Source organism: Vitis vinifera, chromosome 12, assembly GCF_030704535.1.
Source record: "Vitis vinifera cultivar Pinot Noir 40024 chromosome 12, ASM3070453v1".
Lineage (NCBI taxonomy): Eukaryota > Viridiplantae > Streptophyta > Magnoliopsida > Vitales > Vitaceae > Vitis > Vitis vinifera.
The window spans coordinates 16,143,461-16,163,403 of NC_081816.1; the positions used below are offsets into that span (position 1 = coordinate 16,143,461).

At 31.2% G+C, this 19,943-nt stretch overlaps 2 protein-coding genes across 3 annotated transcripts; both read left to right on the forward strand.

The window, feature by feature from the left end:
* The first annotated feature begins 11,189 nt into the window (after positions 1 to 11,189).
* Positions 11,190 to 15,319, forward strand: LOC100853523 (probable LRR receptor-like serine/threonine-protein kinase At1g56130). The gene is made up of 8 exons (XM_010659265.3): positions 11,190 to 11,512; positions 12,934 to 13,105; positions 13,378 to 13,449; positions 13,623 to 13,694; positions 13,786 to 13,857; positions 14,201 to 14,272; positions 14,835 to 14,944; positions 15,228 to 15,319. The coding sequence occupies exons 1-7, from the start codon at positions 11,377 to 11,379 to the stop codon at positions 14,938 to 14,940; spliced, it is 702 nt and encodes a 233-aa protein (XP_010657567.2). The 5' UTR covers positions 11,190 to 11,376; the 3' UTR covers positions 14,941 to 14,944; positions 15,228 to 15,319.
* Positions 15,320 to 16,489: 1,170 nt separating this feature from the next.
* On the forward strand, positions 16,490 to 17,487 carry LOC100853440 (probable LRR receptor-like serine/threonine-protein kinase At1g56140). 2 transcript variants are annotated; one of them, XM_010659269.3, is made up of 4 exons: positions 16,490 to 16,607; positions 16,720 to 16,930; positions 17,024 to 17,255; positions 17,382 to 17,487. In XM_010659269.3, the coding sequence occupies exons 1-3, from the start codon at positions 16,500 to 16,502 to the stop codon at positions 17,113 to 17,115; spliced, it is 411 nt and encodes a 136-aa protein (XP_010657571.1). In that variant the 5' UTR covers positions 16,490 to 16,499; the 3' UTR covers positions 17,116 to 17,255; positions 17,382 to 17,487. The 2 variants fall into 2 exon arrangements, with proteins under 2 accessions (XP_010657571.1, XP_010657570.1); XM_010659268.3 differs by having other exon boundaries at positions 17,365 to 17,458.
* The last annotated feature ends 2,456 nt before the right edge of the window (positions 17,488 to 19,943 follow it).

Here is a 19,943-nt window from a genome sequence, read left to right on the forward strand (position 1 = left end):
GTAAAGAGGTGAAGTTTTCACATTTAAAAGTTTTTGGTTGTGTTTCTTATGTTCATATTGATTCTGATGCTCGTAGTAAACTTGATGCAAAGTCAAAAATATGTTTTTTCATTGGCTATGGTGATGAGAAATTTGGCTATAGGTTTTGGGATGAACAAAACAGGAAAATTATCAGAAGTAGAAATGTGATATTTAATGAACAGGTTATGTACAAGGATAGGTCAACTGTAACGTCAGATGTTACAGAGATAGATCAAAAGAAATCTGAGTTTGTCAACTTAGATGAATTGACTGAAAGTACTGTCCAAAAAGGGGGTGAAGAAGATAAGGAGAATGTAAATTCACAGGTAGATCTGAGTACACCTGTAGTTGAAGTTCGCAGATCTTCTAGGAACACTAGACCTCCGCAGCGTTATTCACCTGTTTTAAATTATCTCCTGTTGACTGATGGTGGTGAGCCAGAGTGTTATGATGAAGCCTTGCAAGATGAGAATTCAAGCAAGTGGGAGTTAGCCATGAAGGATGAGATGGATTCCCTGTTGGGGAATCAGACATGGGAACTGACTGAATTGCCAGTAGGAAAGAAGGCTTTGCACAACAAGTGGGTATACAGAATAAAGAATGAGCATGATGGTAGCAAACGTTACAAGGCCAGATTAGTTGTTAAAGGGTTCCAGCAGAAGGAGGGCATTGACTACACAGAGATATTTTCTCCAGTTGTGAAGATGTCAACAATTAGACTTGTACTTGGAATGGTGGCCGCAGAAAACTTACATCTTGAGCAGTTAGATGTAAAGACAGCATTCCTTCATGGTGACTTGGAGGAAGACCTTTACATGATTCAGCTAGAAGGGTTCATTGTTCAGGGACAAGAGAATCTAGTCTGCAAACTGAGAAAGAGCTTGTATGGCCTTAAACAAGCTCCTAGACAGTGGTACAAGAAGTTTGACAATTTTATGCATAGAATTGGGTTCAAGAGATGTGAAGCTGATCATTGTTGTTATGTTAAGTCCTTTGACAACTCTTACATCATATTACTGTTGTATGTGGATGATATGCTTATTGTAGGGTCTGACATTGAGAAGATTAATAATCTGAAGAAGCAATTGTCCAAACAGTTTGCAATGAAGGATTTGGGAGCTGCAAAACAAATCCTTGGTATGAGAATCATTAGAGATAAGGCTAATGGTACATTGAAGCTTTCACAGTCAGAGTATGTGAAGAAAGTTCTCAGCAGGTTCAACATGAATGAAGCTAAACCAGTGAGCACACCCTTGGGTAGTCATTTCAAACTAAGCAAAGAACAGTCACCAAAGACAGAAGAAGAAAGGGACCATATGAGCAAGGTGCCCTATGCCTCAGCTATTGGCAGCTTGATGTATGCTATGGTGTGTACAAGACCAGACATTGCACATGCAGTGGGAGTTGTGAGCAGATTCATGAGTAAGCCTGGAAAGCAGCATTGGGAGGCAGTGAAGTGGATTTTAAGATATTTGAAGGGTTCATTAGATACATGTCTTTGCTTCACAGGTGCAAGTTTGAAACTGCAGGGTTATGTAGATGCTGATTTTGCTGGTGATATTGATAGTAGAAAGAGTACTACTGGGTTTGTTTTTACTCTAGGTGGTACAGCTATATCATGGACTTCAAATCTACAGAAGATTGTTACTTTGTCTACTACAGAAGCTGAGTATGTTGCAGCAACTGAAGCTGGAAAGGAGATGATTTGGCTACATGGTTTCTTAGATGAATTGGGTAAGAAGCAGGAGATGGGCATTCTACACAGTGACAGTCAGAGTGCAATTTTTCTTGCCAAAAATTCGGCTTTTCATTCAAAGTCGAAACATATACAAACAAAATACCACTTTATCCGTTATCTTGTTGAGGATAAACTAGTAATACTTGAGAAGATTTGTGGATCTAAGAACCCTGCAGACATGTTGACTAAGGGTGTCACTATTGAGAAGTTGAAGCTGTGCGCAGCTTCAATTGGTCTTCTAGCTTGAGGACAGGAGGATGAGTTGTAGGGATGAGGGATCGTTTCTTGGAGGATAGCGGTTTGATGTTGGTGATTGGACTAGTCTCCAAGTGGGAGATTTGTTGGGCTTTGTGGAGCCTAGTTTTGTTTGATCCGGTTTGACGACCCGACCCGAATAATATTGCATGGCCTTTTTAATGGGAGATTTATTGAGGCCTGTTGGGCCCGTTTAGCCCATTGTGGAACCACCTTTTGTAATTAGGGTTTTTTAGTATGGTAGGGTTGCCGTGCTATATATATATAGAGAATATTGTAGCCGCCATGTGGTACTCTGTATTCTTCCCTGATAATAGTGATATCCCTGCAACTCCGTGGACGTAGGCAAATTGCCGAACCACGTAAATACTGTCTTGTGCGTGTGATTGTTTTTCTTTGGCGTGTGTTTTTCTCTAATTTTTTTGTTTCTCACGGGTTGGGAATTCGGTTTAATTCCCTACATACAAAACGTAGTTGTCATGGTGTGTTAGGGAAGATAGCGGGGGCAAATCATGATGTGTTAGGTTCTTAGGAAAGACAAGCCCACAAATAAAGGTAAAATTTGATTTACCTTATTTAAATCAACACACCCACACTGTCATAGTCACACTAGATTATATTTTGAATTTATTGAATCAAATTATATACATTGGTAAATTATATTTTGTTGGCTAATTTGATTCATAATTTGAGATTAGATTAAAAAAAAATTACATAATTTGAATCAATTAAAAATATATTTAAAATTTGATTTACCTTATTATATTGAGATTATATTTTTAATTTATTAAATTATGTAATTTTTTATTTTATAATATTAAATTGATTTACATGTATTTAAATTGGTAAAATTATAAAATTCATGTATGCAATGTAAAGTAATGTTTAGATGTAATGTTATGAAATTGAAGAATTAGAAAATAATGTTTATATGAAATTGGAGAATTCATAATGATAATATTATGGTGATATTAAGCATATTTATATGTAATGTTTTTATTTTATATAGAGATTATATTTTTAATTTATTAAATTATATGATTTTTTTATTTTATAATATTAAATTGGTTCACTAAATTATTTTGTATGGTATAGAAATTATATTTCTTAATATAAAATATTTTTATATGGTAAACTTTATATGATATAGATATTCTATTTTTAATTTATGTTTTTATCTTACAATATTGCAAAATTAAATTACATTAGAAAATTAATAATTATTTAAAACAATTTTTTTTTCAAATAATCATAACCGTAAAAGTAATGATTTAATAATACGGATTGAAGGGTATACATTTACATAATATAGAGAAATTATATTTATATTTTAATTAATTTCACTTCATTATATCATGTAGATTTTTTATTTTATAATATTTTATAATTAAATTACAATAGGAAATCAATAATTATCAAAACAATAAATTAGTTCACTAAATTATTTTTGTATGGTATAGAAATTATATTTCTTAATATAAAATACATTTATATGGTAAATTTTATATGATATGGGTATTGTATTTTTAATTTATGTTTTTATCTTATAATATTGCAAAGTCAAATTACATTAGAAAATTAATAATTATTTAAAACAATTTTTTTCAAATAATCATAATTATAAAAGTAATGATTTAATAACATAGATTGAATGGTATGCATTTACATGGTATAATGAAATTACATTTATATTTGAATCGATTTTACTTCATTATATCATGTAAATTTTTTTATTTTATAACATTCTACAATTAAATTACAATAGGAAATCAACTATATCAAAACAATAAATTGGTTCATTAAATTATTTTTGTATGGTATAAAAATTATATTTATTAATATAAAATACATTTATATGGTAAACTTGATATGATATAGATATTGAATTTTTAATTTGTGTTTTTATCTTATAATATTGAAAAATTAAATTATATTAGAAAATTAATAATTATTTAAAATATTTTTTTTTCAAATAATCATAACTATAAAAATAATGATTTAATAATACGGATTGAAGGGTATACATTTACATGTTATAGAGAAATTACATTTACATTTGAATCAATTTTACTTCATTATATCATGTAAATTTTTTATTTTATAATATTCTACAATTAAATTACAATAGGAAATCAATAATTATCAAAACAATAAATTGGTTCACTAAGTTATTTTTTGTATGGTATAGAAATTATATTTATTAATATAAAATACATTTATATGGTAAACTTTATATGATATAGATATTGTATTTTTAATTTTTGTTTTTATCTTATAATATTGAAAAATTAAATTACATTAGAAAATTAATAATTATATAAAATAATTTTTTTTTTCAAATAATCATAACTATAAAAGTAATGATTTAATAATACAGATTGAAGAGTATGCATTTACATGGTATAAAGAAATTACATTTATATTTGAATCAATTTTACTTCATTATATCATGTAGGTTTTTTATTTTATAATATTTTATAATTAAATTACAATAGGAAATCGATAATTATCAAAACAAACTTTTTGAAAAGATTTTTTTTATATAAAAATATTCATTCATTTAACTATTATTTATTTCAATTAAAAAACATATAAATAAGTGGAAAATAAAATATAGTGAACCTAGGTGAGATCGTGTTTATTGCTTTTTTAGTAGAATTTATTTTTATATGGCAACAATATGAAACATATAAGTGAGTTGAAAATTGAATATTATAATTCTTATATAAGTGTGTTTATATATATTTAATTTGAAAAGTAAGTTGTTTTCCTTTTATACATGGTTAGGTTAAAATTTCAAAATAGCTTCAAAACATGATATTGGTTGGGAGCATGCAGAACCTGTTGGTGGTAGTAGAAGAACCACGAAGTGTAAATGTTGTTGGAAAATTATACATGATGGTATAACAAGATTAAAGCAACTCATCACACATATATCCAGACACGTGGAAAGATGTCCACGTGTACTGGTAGAAATGTCACATAGTGTTAGACAACATATGTCTCATACTTCAAAATAAAAAGCACAATTAAAGAAAAAAAATGAACAACTTTTGAGTTTCTTAAATAAAGAAAATTTCTATGAAATTGATGAGGGTGATTTTGATGATGAAATTGAGGAAGTTGTTATGACTGATTTTGAAAGAAAAGTCGTCAAATTTTTTAAGAAGGTAGACAAGAGCATTAAAAAGGTATTAGTTCATTACAACTTTCTAAAGCTAAGATTAAGCGTAGACTGACACGTAGCTTCAGTGTAAGAGAAGGAGCTAGCATATTTCCAAAATGAATTGATTCCTACATGTTCCCATCAAATCAGAAATCAATAAAAAGCTTGTTTTCTATTGAAGACGTGAAGAAAGTGGGTAAAGCTATTTCTAAATTCTTTCTCTTTAATGCAATACCCTTTAATGCAGTTGATAGTGGACCTTACTATCAATCAATGATTGATGTCATAGCAGAAGCAAGTCCAAGCATCAAGAGTCCCATAGGATACCAAATTGGAAATACATATTTAGAAGAGGAGGTGCAAGAGCTTGAGGTATATATAACAACAATGATGGCTAAATGAGCTATATATGGGTACACAATTATGTGTGATGGTTGGAGTTCTAGGACTAGAAAGCCTATCATCAATTTCATGATTTATTATGATAGAAGTATGAAATAACATTCTTTAGTTGACACTACCAACATACCTAAGATGGCAAACTATATTTTTTCCCTTATGGATAAAGTTATAGATGAGGTTGGAAGGAAAACGTTGTTCAAGTAGTCATTGATAATGAGGCAAGTTTTAAAGCAGCTGGTATGTTGTTGATGGAGAAGAGAAATCATTTGTTTTGGTCTCCATGTGTAGCCCACTATATTGATTTAATGCTTGAAGATATTGCAAGCATGATGCAGATTAAGGAGACATTAGATCAAGCTAAGATGATCATATGATTTATTTACAATAGCTTGAAAGTAGTGACTTTGCTTAAAGTGTTCACCAAGGATAGAGATCTGTTAAGGTCAGGAATAACCCGTTTTGCCACTAAATTAATTTCACTTGAGAGTCTTATAGGTTATGAGGCTGATTTGAAGAGAATGTGCACAACAAATGAATGGTATGAATTTAATAAAGATAAAAGCAGAAAAAGTCTAAGAGATAAGGTATCCAATCTTATCTTAATTGATTGATTTCGGAAGAAGGTAGGGGAAGTTCAAACCATCATGGAACCTGTCGTCAAAGTATTGAAATTAGTTGATCAAGATAAAAAAAAAAAAAAACCCCACACTATCAATCCTTTATGAAGCAACGGATAGAACTAAATTGGTTGTCAAGGCATCGATCAAACAATGGGAAAAATATTGGGAAGTCATTGATAGAAGGTGAGAAGGTCAATTGCACAGACATTTGGATGCTGTAGGTAATAAAAAAATTCTTTATATATTTATTTCAAGTACAAATTATTATAAACTTATCATTATTTAACTTATGGAAACATTATTTTAAAATCCAATGTTCCAATATTCAAAGTATTTCTTCAACCATCCTGAAATTAAAATTGGATTAAAGGAGGTTATCAAGATATTAGAGCCAAATTTGGATAGACAAGCAAAAGTTATTAACGAGGTATAATAATAGTTTGTGACCTTTATATAATACATTTTGTATATGTAATGTGCATTAACAAAAAAAAAATGTTAACGATGTAAGTGAAATTATTTGTTGACGACCAAAGAGAATTTGGAAGTGCACTTACAAAGAAAGCAATAAATCAATCTCTTCCAAGTACTCAATACATTTACGTCTATTACTAATAAGAAATTACCATCATCTTTTGTTAAATATATCATAGTGATTAATAAGTACGCATTTTATTTATTATAGTCGAATGGTGGAACAACTATGGTGATGATGGTCCATATCTACAAAAGATTGCTATTAAAATTTTAAGCCAAACTTGTTCTTCATCAGGTTGTGAAAGAAATTGGAGCACATGATCATTGATTCACACAAAGTTGCGCAATCGTTTGACAATGAAAAAGTTGCATAAGTTAGTTTATGTGCACTACAATATGTGACTTTGAGTTAAGAATTTGATGCAAGAGCGAAACAATGAAAATTTATACAATCCAATTGATCTGAATCATATCTTTAATGATGATGATATATTAGATGAGTGGATATGAGAAGGAGAGGAGCCTATTTTATCATCTGATAGTTTGGATTGGTTGGATAAAGGTTTCCCCCTAATGAAGAAGGTAGATAAACAGTTTATGAAGATGATGGTGCTGATCCTGAACAACCTTCGAAACCATATTTTCTTGATTATGGATTATCAAGCCAATCATCTTAGCCAACATATTTGATTTATGAACAACTCTTTTAACCATAGCCTCACTACGAGAATTATCATCCTAATTTGTATACTCGTCATTGGATTGATGATGATGATTTTGAACCCTCTCGTCATTCAACATGGAATTGATTATTGTATTGTATGTTTGTTAGTAAAAATGTTATTATATTAGAAATAAAATAATTTTCTTTTATTAGCATTATCATAAATAACTTTGAGCAGATACTTTTATAACTATTTAAATAATGTTAAATGTGAGACAATTTTATTTTATCAATTTTTTGAGCTTATTTAATTGTATATATTTTTTTGACGATTTACATAATATTTTTATAATTTTTAAAAATTTCTAATTAGCTTATTTTATGTATTGTCTGATACCGAGCCGATACACCGAGACTAATATGCCTCGGGACCCTCCGAGTTAGTGACCGATGCTACGACTTTGAACCATGACAACAACACGACTTAGCTTAGTATTATACCTCTTGGTTGGGCACAACGCACCCATTTTAACTAGTTAGGGTTCATAGATGGCTCATTCTAAACACTATACATGGGAAGGTACATAGTGTATCTAATATCACAAACCATGGGTCACATACGTCATGGCCTTCACCTACATTAATCATCCTGTTAATTTGACTTATTGATAATAAAGAGACGCTAAAAGGAGCAGAACTGTAGCACACAAGAAGTACCCGCATTATGCTAACAACAAATCAAGAAAGTCAAACAAAGAGACAAGATTAAATCATGCACACACACTCAGCAGCTTGTTGAAAATTTTCCATGTGGTGTTTGTCTTCTAGCATAATAGAAAATATAAAATATTTTATTTTTTTTATTAAGTTAAAAGTAACATATTGATTTCAACAAATATAAGTAAAGTGAACTTGTTATTAATACGTTCTATATAATTATGTTGGTTGATATCAACAGTTACTTTTAACTGAATAAAAATAAAATCAAAATATTTAACTTTTTCCATTCAATCAAAAAATATTGTCACCACAACTTTGGATTAAGGTATTATCTATCGCTTAGAATATTAGTGATTTAAGAGCTACACATCTTTTAGAGGTTATTTTTCTTAAAGATAAGAATATTTATAGGAAATAAGTTAATCAAAATGGTTCCTTAACAGAAGAGTCATAGATGATAATAGAAAATGAAAAAATTACACTATTTCCTAAAATTACATGACCCTTGTAGTTTTGGTCAAACAATATGACCCTCCTTGCCCCATGGACATCAATGTGCTGTTAAATATAAAATTATCCACATTAGCTTTGCTTGAGACACTCATTTGGGATGACAATTGCTTAAGCTAATTAGACAACCTACCATAATGCACCCTATTGGACAAGTTTGGGGAATTTGAATTCGTTTTTTGGCAAAAATGCAAAAGTTGATTCATTTAGGATTGAATGGGTGTTTGGTAAACTAATTTAATAACTTAAAGTGACTTAATCATTTAATTTAAATTATTAAATAAATTAAGTATATTTGGTAAAATAATTTAATGGTATGACTTAAAGTAAAAAAATAATTTTAAGTGATAAGTAAAAACAATTATCTTATTTTTAAGTTTATATCTTTATTTTACATTTTTAATTCCATTTACCCTAGTTACCTTCACAACTTTTACTACTTCACAACTTACATTGTTACTCAATCTCTTTTACTCTAATGATAATTTATGGGGATAAATATATTAATTTGATTATTTAGATTAAATTTTAAGTTAATTTTATTAAATAATCATAATACATATAGTAAGAATTAAGTAATAAGTTTAAAATCAACAACTTAAAGTATAATTTAACTTAAAGTCAACTTAAGTCATTAAGTATTAAGTTTTACCAAACACCCCATTAAGAATGGGTTTGATGGGCACATCATGGATATAATATAGTTTTACTTTGTTATTCACACTTTTTTAATTAATTACATCAATTTCCACCTACATAAACATCCTGACCCTAAGCCTCATTTTTTTTTGACAATCACACTGCAATTCTTCTTTCTTAAGCCATTTTGTACCATCTTTGTCTTACACTCACCTATATATTAACTCTTTTTCTTTTATGGGAGAATTCTATGTTTGAGTCCAAATCCTCTCATTTATGGAGTCTTATAAACTTTGACCTTGATAAATCAAATCGAAAAATCCCCAAATTTTGATGAAAATCCAAAATTATAAAACCCATAGAAAAATTGATTGAAAGGGTTAGGTAGATATTTCTCAACCATTTAATAGTATTGGTAGGAGTTAGGAGACCTTAATTTTGACTATCTTTTAAGTGACAAACTAATGTTATTACTTTGATATGTTTTTAATGAATATGAAACAATTTATCTTAATAAATGATTAATTTGAATCTAGAACATATGAGCTCAAAATGAAGAAATTATATTTACAATCAACTTATTATATCACAATTGTACTTGATATCATTATGAATACATTTATGTCGTTGAGGGATTAAGTGTATATATTAAAACCGTAATGAAATAAGTTTGGGGATAGAGTGAGATATGATTATTATTGTTTATTTTTAAATTTTGGGGGTTAGGCTATTATTTATTTCTAACATGTACATGAGTTCATACCTCCCAAATTGCAAATGTGCTCATATGATTGCATGAAACATTTGTTTGTATGAATGACCGGAAGTCAAATGTGCTCATATGATAAGTTTGGATATTGTTGATTGGACTATTTTGGCCGGGACACAAAGTCCTCCTCTTTGAAAAACTACAAAACACAATTTTTCTTCTAAAAAAAAGTCAACTCTTGAAGTTTTTTATTTTATTTTTTTATTTTTAATAACAAAGGTTAAGACTCTTATATTGTTAAAAAGTTGTATTGATTTTCGTATTTATAGTTTCATTCATAATTTGAGATAAAATTTACCAATAAAATAATCAAATTAGGGTTATTGAACATCTCAATGGGTATTAAAAGGAAACTTGAACTTTCCTATAATCAAGCCCAATAGAAAATAGAATAAATTTTTTCATTAAAAATGAGAGAAGAAGATTAAGGATCGATCCCCCTCAAATGGTTCATTGGGCATTTATATCCAATGAATGTGCTCATGGCTTAATTTTTTAGAGTTTGCTATGAAAGTAATATTTAAAAAAAAATAAAATAATTTAGATTTATTTTCAAAATATTCATCAGAGTACTACGATTATGCCATATTAACATAGTCCATGGTTATATTTATATAGTTGGTGATTATGGTTTTATCATTAAAAATTAATAAAATAAAAGTTGACATGGTTAAAAAATTAGTTTGATAAATATTTTGAAAACTAATTTTGATGTGAAATTTTTATTTAAAAAAGATTACTTTTTCAACTCAACTTCCTATATGTTACTGATGACATATAAGTAGTTGATGAGGAAACGCCCAAAATGCGTGCGGTCACGAAGAGTCAAAGACAACAACAGAAGAAAAACGAGAAAGAACAACAATGGACAGCGGTGCATTAACAAAAGAGGCGGTGTGAAGGGGGGGCCAAAGTGACGCCAAGATCACCCTGGGCGACGCTTTCTCTGACCTCCGCAGCAGGAGCCGATGCTGAACATTGATCCTCAGCCTCCTCCGCGCCCCGCCCCCGCACTCGTCAAAAATATACGCCCAAATCCTGTATCCATTCATCATTTTATCCATTTCCTCGTAACCAATCCAACGAGGATCCTGTGGCATGTAACAGCCCTCAAAATCCGCCTCAATAGTGTTCATAATTAACTTCTTTGTAAATATAAAAATAAAATAATAAAAAAAAAAGAAAAGATACCCCTGTGTCCTGTGAAAGTCTTTGGGCTGTGGGTGGGGACTTGTCTGCGGTAGCGTCTATATTTGAAGAGTTGCAGATATATTATTGTAATAAGAAAGTGCTTTGTAACTTTGCATCTATACACCAACATCGGCTTTCAGCTCCTTTGCCTGATCGCCTCTCTCTTTTTCTCTTCCTCTCTCGGCTATCGGTTACCTTTTGTTGATGATGAAGTTGATGCCCAGAGCTCAATCAGTCAGCTGGGTCTTTGTTGCCTTGTATGGTGTTTATGTGATTGGGCTCTTTCATGCAGCTGCTGCTCAAACCTCTGAAGCCAATGCTACCACTGATCCATCTGAAGGTGCCCTTCTCTCCTTGTCTCTCCACCTCTCTCATACTTCTTCTCTCTTTTGGTCTCCATCTCTCTCTCATGCCTTCTCTTTGGGTTGTCTAAGTATCGCATGTGATAAAAAATCTCAAAACTCCATTAGTAATTAGCATTTCCTATATATTTTGGCAAAGTTAAAAACATGGGTGGCATGAGATTATCTCATGAGAGAAGCAAGCCCTCATCATCGCTTATTATAATGTTTAGATTAAATTATTAATCTCAATTATTAGAAATTTCAAGTTGTATCCTCACTAGATAAAGTTGCAATGATAGACTTATTTATTTTTCTTGGTCTTTTTAAAAGTACGTGTAGGATGCAAATTGACATTTTTTTTTACCATCACACTCATCATGGTTGACGCGTAAGTGGTTCCACATTATTTTTTTATTGAAATCTTATATTATACGGCATCATTTTGTAGATATTTACAACAAATATTATTTAATGTGTTGGGTATAACTTCAACTTAGCAGTTTGACATGTACATTTGTGTAATTTTCATAGGTGGTAAAATATAGGAGTGTAAGCCAAATTATCAAACTTGATCAAATCAATTTAAATCAATTAAATTGTGAAATGCTTAGTTCGGTTTGAGGAAAAGAAAAATTAATCACGCCAATTTGATGGTCCCCTTTTTGAAAACAATCCTCGTGGTAGTTTGTCATGTATATTTTTATAATTTTCATGGATGACAAACTATAGGAGTGTAAGTCAAATATTCAAACTCTGATCAAATTAATCCAAATCAATTAAAACTGATTAAATTGGTTTGCTTTTATATTGTGAAATGCTTAGTTCCGTTTGAGAAAAAGCAAAATTGATCATATTATTATTTAAAATTTTGATTGGTTAAGTCTTATTATTCATTACTTGATAGGTTTTTAGATTGAGCTAAAGCTTATTACAATTATTATATAAAAATATTATTTAATGTAAAACTATATCAATGGATTAGCTCAAAATAAAAAGAGTTTTGTTGTTGAGCCAAAATTGATAAAAAAAAATATCAATCAAGCAAACCTTAAATGGTTTGGTTTGATTCGGTTTTTATTAAAATTATAATTTATTCAAAATTTTACCTTATATAAATCGAGTATATTGGTTTGGTTGATTTTTTGTTCTAAAATTGACCAAACCGGTTTTATTTTTATAAATGGCAGTTTTTGGGATAAATTGATGTGATGTGACGTCGAATGATATAAGAGATTTGTTTATCTACGCTCATAAATAATTGATTTTCACACACCTAAAAAATTGATTTTGAAGTAAAATGGTGTCCAAGAGGCTCATATTGGGAAGGGTTTGATGGCTTCCTACCCTCATCAATTGGTTTTTACATGAGAAGATCAAAACCCCAAATTTGTACTTAGCTTTTGGATTTTGATTGCAGTGACAATTTTGAATTCTATATTTCAACAATGGGGAATCTCAGCATCAAACGAATGGAACACAAGTGGGGAACCATGCACCGGAGCTGCTCTTGATAGCGCTGACATTAAAAATCCCGGAATCAAATGTGATTGTTCCTACGACAATGCCTCTACTTGCCATATCACTCAACTGTATGTACATGTTTTTGTGCTTGGATTGTTGAGTATTACTCAGTTTGATTTTGTACATTGTTGGTCTATTTCCTATAAATGCAGTCCCTCTGCTTGATATTTGGTTTGAGTGGTCATTGCCCAAGTGACATTGAGGCCCAATCTGATGCTTAGACCACTGCATCCAAGTTGGTTCCCTTAAACCAACACTTCGAATCTATATTCCATGTCTGGGTCTTTTTCATCTTCTTAGAGCTTCTTAAGCTTAGACTTCATTTAATGATTCTTTACAGGAAAGTTTATGCATTGGACGTCGTTGGTGCAATCCCAGATGAGCTATGGAATTTGACTTTCCTCACCAATCTGTATGACTTCTTATTTCACTTATTCGTTGCTTGTAGTTATGGTTGTGCATTTTTATCTCTTCATTTTCTTGGATATTATTACTGCAGAAAATCAACCCATTGAAATATTTTAATAGGGTTCCAATTGCATTCTGTGTTATTTGTAACACTACTTTTCTCCATTTTTTTAACAGGAATTTGGGTCAAAATTATTTGACAGGTTCCCTGTCCGCATCCATTGGCAATCTAACAAGCATGCAGTACTTGTAAGCTTATCACTAGAAATTTTTATCTGAAATTTCCTAGTACACTGAAATTTATTGGTGTCTTTTTTGGTGTTTAATTTCATGTTGTTAGGAGCCTGGGAATTAATGCACTATCAGGGGAGCTTCCTAAGGAACTTGGACAGCTTACTGATTTACGATCAATGTAAGTTTTCCATACTCTTATTTTGTATAGATAACAGAATTGTTTAGTAATCTTCAAGTACTATGCTTCAATCCAAATTTCCCTGTTTGACACCATATAACTTTCAATTTAGGAAGATGCTAGTCTTACCAACTCTTTTATGCGCCCACCCCACTTTTTTTTTTTTTTCATTTGACATATTGATTGGCTTGGTGCGACCATGTCAGAACAAGGTGTTGCTATGTCAAGTTATAACAACCATGTTCATGTACTTTTTGCTGATGATATGGACTTATAAGAAGATAATCTTTAAAATATTACCACTTGGAGCTAACCTGATGCTATTTACTTGTTGAATTTACAGTGCCTTTGGGACAAACAACTTCTCTGGTTCTCTGCCATCTGAGCTTGGGAATTTGGTGAAGTTAGAACAACTGTAAGTTCTAATATAATTTTGATTTTTTATCGTGTGTCTATGAAACATGCTGAAAATATTGTTAGGTTACATTAGTTATTTGGCCTCACATTTTGGAAACGGTTCTTGAGAATTTCCAATGATATTGTTTCTAGTCGATGTGACAACTGTAATTTAGCATCAAACTGATATATTGTCATGATCAACAGCATAAAACTGGCATGAGATATTTGGTAGGGTTACAAAGGGGGTATTTAGTCATAATGTAGTAATGTAGATGCTTGTCTTAGGTGTATGGGGGAAACCTCATTATGAAGTAAATCATGTTTGCAGAACCTTGGTGCAATGCTCAGTGATCAGTTCTTGAGGATGAAACTTCCAATTTAGGGGTGGAATGGAAATTGTGTTTGGTCAAAGGTAGTTTAGGGTTTTCATGATGTTCTGTACTGGCACTGCAGTATCTTCTTTATTGAAGTGCCCTGAACACAATTTCATGTCCGTAGTCCAAGTGAATTCTCCATATTTTGAATAAAGATAGATGAATTTCACAGTGACAATTTTTTGTTCCTTTATTGCAATGCAGATACACTCTAGGTTCTCTACAAACACATTTCCTAGTTGGGACCGAGCTCAACCCATGCATGTATTGGGCCACAATGGGGAAATCAATACACTTCGAGGCAATGTAAACTGGTATGTTCTCAAGTAATTGGAGGATTTGTCATGTACTTGAGTAACTAGTGGTTGGCCGGTGCTATAGTCTAATGAAATTTGTTTTATTTATTCTCTGAGATAATTGTTGAGAATATTATACTATCTTGTAAGAGCAAACATATATTTCTAAACAATTGAAGCACATTGCGTCTCTGTGACCTTGTCAATTCTTTGTATTTTTTTGTTAGTCTAATTAATTAATTTTCCATTCTAGAACAATTGAAGAAATGTTGGGTTGATGCCGCATGTTTTCTTTTTTTAGGATGAAGGCACGTGAGGATCTATTGAAGTGCAAGGAACTTGGCCTATCAAAGAATGAGATGAGGAAGCTTCTACCCATTGTAGATGCCAGCTCATCTCATTCAGGTTAGATTGTAATTCAACATTTTGTATATATATGCACAGTCATTGATATATATCAATACAAGTATGAACCCATGTGTTTTACTATCTAATTCCTATGAATACATGAATCATTGGTGGAAGCATGCAGGTGCATTTTCATGCCTTTTTTAACTGGCTTGTGTTTGAATTTTGTTTGCTTTATAGGAGCTTTTGATGGCGTTCTTGAGCTTCTGGTTCGAGCAGGCAGAAGTCTCCCCGAAGCTGTCATGATGATGATACCTGAAGCATGGCAAAATGACAAGAATATGGATCCTGATCGAAAGGCCTTGTATGAATATTTCTCAGCTCTAATGGAGCCATGGGATGGGCCTGCTCTTATATCATGTAAATGGCTTTCCATAGAATTTTGAACACATTTGTATATTAGTCTTATATCATGCAAATTCATCTCCTATGACTATCCAAATTGATCTGACGTACATCTTCAAATCAACAAAAGATGAAAACCCTAGCACAGCCCAGCCCAGCATAGCACAACCCAGCCCGCCCCGCCCCGCCCCGACAACACATACCCGGGTCGGAACAGGCCGGGGATGGGATTTAATTTTAACTCTATAACGGGGATGGGAATGCCCCGCCTTGCCCCGCCCCTGGTTTGGGACGGGTTTGGGAAATAACTAAATATTTTAGGATGGGAATGGGATAGGGGTGACCCGTCCCAAACCCGCCCGTTGCCATTCCTAGTGATACACTAATGCCTTTTTAAAAAAAAATAAAAAATAAAAAATATCGTTTTAAATATAAAACAGAGGTGTAAACCACTTCTGTCTTTGTGGAACATGTATTTTTACCAAAAGTCAGAGATAAAAGGCAGTTTAAAGAGCCCACTTATTTTTTGACAGTTAGAGAGGGACATTAGTTACTTCTATCTACTCGTCTCCTACTAAACTACATTTAAGCCAAAGACCAGTTCTAGAATTAAAATATTTTGCAATAATGTATATTCTGATGCATGTTAAAAGGAGGCATCCAAACATCTTGCCAAAGAATATACAAGTTTTTGCAGATCAACATCCAGTTGTCAAAGATAATTTTGCATTTGCAAAGACATCTTGTCGATTAGGTAAGAAATCAGTGAACAGATTCATAATTGATTGTGCTTTGTTTGGAATTTGCAGTGCTCCTAGGTATGGATGCTAGGCCATACACTTTCAGTTATGCTGAACTAAGAAATGCCACTGAAGACTTCAGTCCTTCTAATAAGCTTGGAGAGGGCGGATTTGGACCTGTCTATAAGGTAGGTCATTATCCTATTGAGCAGATATTTTTTTATGATTATGATTATGATTACGAACATGGTATTTTTCTCAATCTTCTTTTTTTTTTTGTCATAATTTTATATTCGTTAGGGGACACTCTCTGATGGAAGAGTTGTTGCTGTAAAGCAACTATCTGTATCATCCCACCAAGGAAAGAATCCGTTTGTAACAGAGATTGCAACCATATCAGCTGTGCAACATCGTAACCTTGTGAAATTGTATGGGTGCTGCATTGAAGGAGTAAACCGATCACTTGTCTATGAGTATCTTGTAAACAAGAGCCTTGATCAAGCACTATTTGGTAAGAGTTTGCACCTTAGCGGCTCTAGCTATCATGACATTTTCTTATGAAGAAAACACAATGAATACAGTTATGCTTATTATTCATGTACAGGAAACGGAAGTTTGGACCTTGATTGGCCAACCCGTTATGATATATGCTTGGGTGTAGCCAGGGGTCTAGCCTATCTTCATGAGGAATCGTGACTTCGCATTGTACACAGAGATGTGAAGGCCAGCAATATTCTGCTTGACTATTATCTCAATCCTAAGATTTCAGATTTTGGTTTGGCCAAACAGTATGATGGCACAATGACTCACATAAGCACCCGTGTTGCAGGCACAATGTAAGATCCTCAAAAGTCAAGGCCCTATGTTCCTTGTTTATTCTCTTTTTTGGGATATTTTTCATGTATCCTCAAAGTTTTAAACTGGTCTTTTATGTTACTGATGTAGTGGGTATCTCGCACCAGAGTATGCCATGCGTGGGCACCTCACAGAAAAGGCCGATGCGTGTAGTTTTGGTGTTGTAGCTCTAGAGATTGTTAGTGGAAGTCCAAATTCTGACACAAGCTTGGAAGAAGAAAAGGCAATTTAACTATTTAGGGTTCATAGATGGCTCATTCTAAACACTGTACATGGGAAGGTACATAGTGTATCTAATATCACAAATTATGGGTCACACTCACATACGTCATGCCCTTCACCTACATTAATCATCCTGTTAATTTGACTTATTGATAATAAAGAGACGCCAAAAGGAGCAGAACTGTAGCACACAAGAAGTACCTGCATTATGCTAACAACAAATCAGAAAAGTCAAACAAAGAGACAAAATTAAATCATGCACACACTCTCAGCAGCTTGGTGAAGATTTTCCTGTTTTTCTTTTTGCTTGATAGAAAAATATAAAATATTTGATTTTTTTTATTAAGTTAAAAATAATATATTGATATTAATATATATAAATAAAGTGAACTTGTTATTAATACATTCTATATAATTATATTAGTTAATATCAATAGATTATTTTTAATTGAATTAAAAAAATAAAAATATTTAACTTTTTTTCATTCAATAAAAAAACATCGTTACTACAATTTTGGATTAAGGTGTTATCTATAGCTTAAAATATTAGTGATGTAAGAGCTACATATCTTTTAGAGGTTATTTTTCTTAAAGATAAGAATATTTATAGGAAATAAGTCAATCAAAAATGGTTCCTTAACAGAGGAGTCATAGATGATAATAGAAAAGGAAAAATTACACTATTTCCTAAAATTACATGACCCGTGTAGTTTTGGTCAAACAATATGACCCTCTTTGCCCCGTGGACATCAATGTGTTGTTAAATATAAAATTATCCACATTAGCTTTGCTAGAGACACTCCTTTGGGATGACAATTGCTTAAGCTAATTAGATAACCTGCCATAATGCACCCTTATAGGACAAGTATGGGGAATTTGAATTCGTTTTCGGGCAAAAATGCAAAAGTTGATTGATTTAGGATTGAGTGAGTGTTTGGTAAACTAATTTAATAACAGTGACTTAATAATTTAATTTAAATTATTAAATAAATTAATTATATTTCGTAAAATAATTTAATAGTATAACTTAAAATAAAAAATAATTTTAAGTGATAAGTAAAAACAATTATCTTATTTTTAACTTTACATCTTTATTTTACCTTTTTAACTCCATTTACTCTAGTTACTTTCACAACTTTTACTAATTTAAAACTTCCATTATTATTTAATCCCTTTTGCTCTAATTATAATTTATGGGGATAAATATGTCAATTTAATAATTTAGATTAAATTTTAAGTTAATTTTATTAAATAATCTTAATACATAAAATAAGAATTAAGTAATGAGTTTAAAATCAACAACTTAAAGTATAATTTAACTTAAAGTCAACTTAAGTCATTAAGTATTAAGTTTTATCAAACATCCCTTGAGAATGGGTTTGATGGCCACATCCCGGATATAATATAGTTTTACTTTATTATTCACACTTTTCTAATTAATTACATCAATTTCCATCTACATAAACATCCTAACCTTAAGCCTCATTTTCTTTTGACAATCACACTGCAATTCTTCTTTCTTAAGTCATTTTGCTACCATCTTTGTCTTACACTCACCTATATATTAACTCTTTTTCTTTTATGGGAGAATTCTATGTTCAAGTCCAAATCCTCTCATTTATGGAGTTTTATGAACTTTGACCTTGATAAGTCGAATCGAAAAATCACCAAATTTTGATGAAAATCCAAAATTATAGAACCCATAGAAAAATTGGTTGAAAGGGTTAGGTAGATATTTCTCCACCATTTAATAGTATTGGTAGGAGTTAGGAGACACAAAATTTCGTGAAATTTTCATCCTTGATTTTGACCATCTTTTAAGTGACAAACTAATGTTATTACTTTGATATGTTTTTAATGAACTGAAACAATTTATTTTTATGGAGCATATTTAATAAATGATTAATTTAAATCTAAAACATATGAGCTCAAAATGAAGAAATTATATTTACAATCAACCTATTATATCATAATTGTACTTGATATAATTATGAATACATTTATAATGTTGAGGGATTAAGTGTGTATATTAAAACCGTAATGAAATAAGTTTGGGGATAGAGTGAGATATGATTATTATTTTTTATTTTTAAATTTTGGGGTTAGGCTATTATTTATTTCTAACACGTACATGAGTTCATAACTCCCAAATTGCAATTGTGCTCATATGATTGCATGAAACATTTGTTTGTATGAATGACTTTTAAAAAATGAAATATGAATGAATGACGAAAGTGAAATATGATAGGTTTGGATATTTTTGATTGGGCTATTTCAATCGGGACACAAAGTCTTCCTCTTTGAAAAATTACAAAACACAATTTTTCTTCTAAAAAGTCAACTCTTGGAGTTTTTGTTTTTGTTTTTTGTTTTTTTTTAATAACAAAGGTTAAAGCTCTTATATTGTTAAAAAGTTGCAGTGATTTTCGAATTTATAATTTCTTTCA

Coding starts and splice junctions, on each gene's coding strand:
- LOC100853523 (XM_010659265.3), top strand. CDS start 11,377: ATGATGAAGTTGATGCCCAGAGCTCAATCAGTCAGCTGGGTCTTTGTT. Junction 13,450..13,622: donor TTGACTTTCCTCACCAATCT/GTATGACTTCTT, acceptor TTTTTTTAACAG/GAATTTGGGTCAAAATTATT. Junction 13,695..13,785: donor CTAACAAGCATGCAGTACTT/GTAAGCTTATCA, acceptor TCATGTTGTTAG/GAGCCTGGGAATTAATGCAC.
- LOC100853440 (XM_010659269.3), top strand. CDS start 16,500: ATGGATGCTAGGCCATACACTTTCAGTTATGCTGAACTAAGAAATGCC. Junction 16,608..16,719: donor GATTTGGACCTGTCTATAAG/GTAGGTCATTAT, acceptor TATATTCGTTAG/GGGACACTCTCTGATGGAAG. Junction 16,931..17,023: donor CCTTGATCAAGCACTATTTG/GTAAGAGTTTGC, acceptor ATTCATGTACAG/GAAACGGAAGTTTGGACCTT.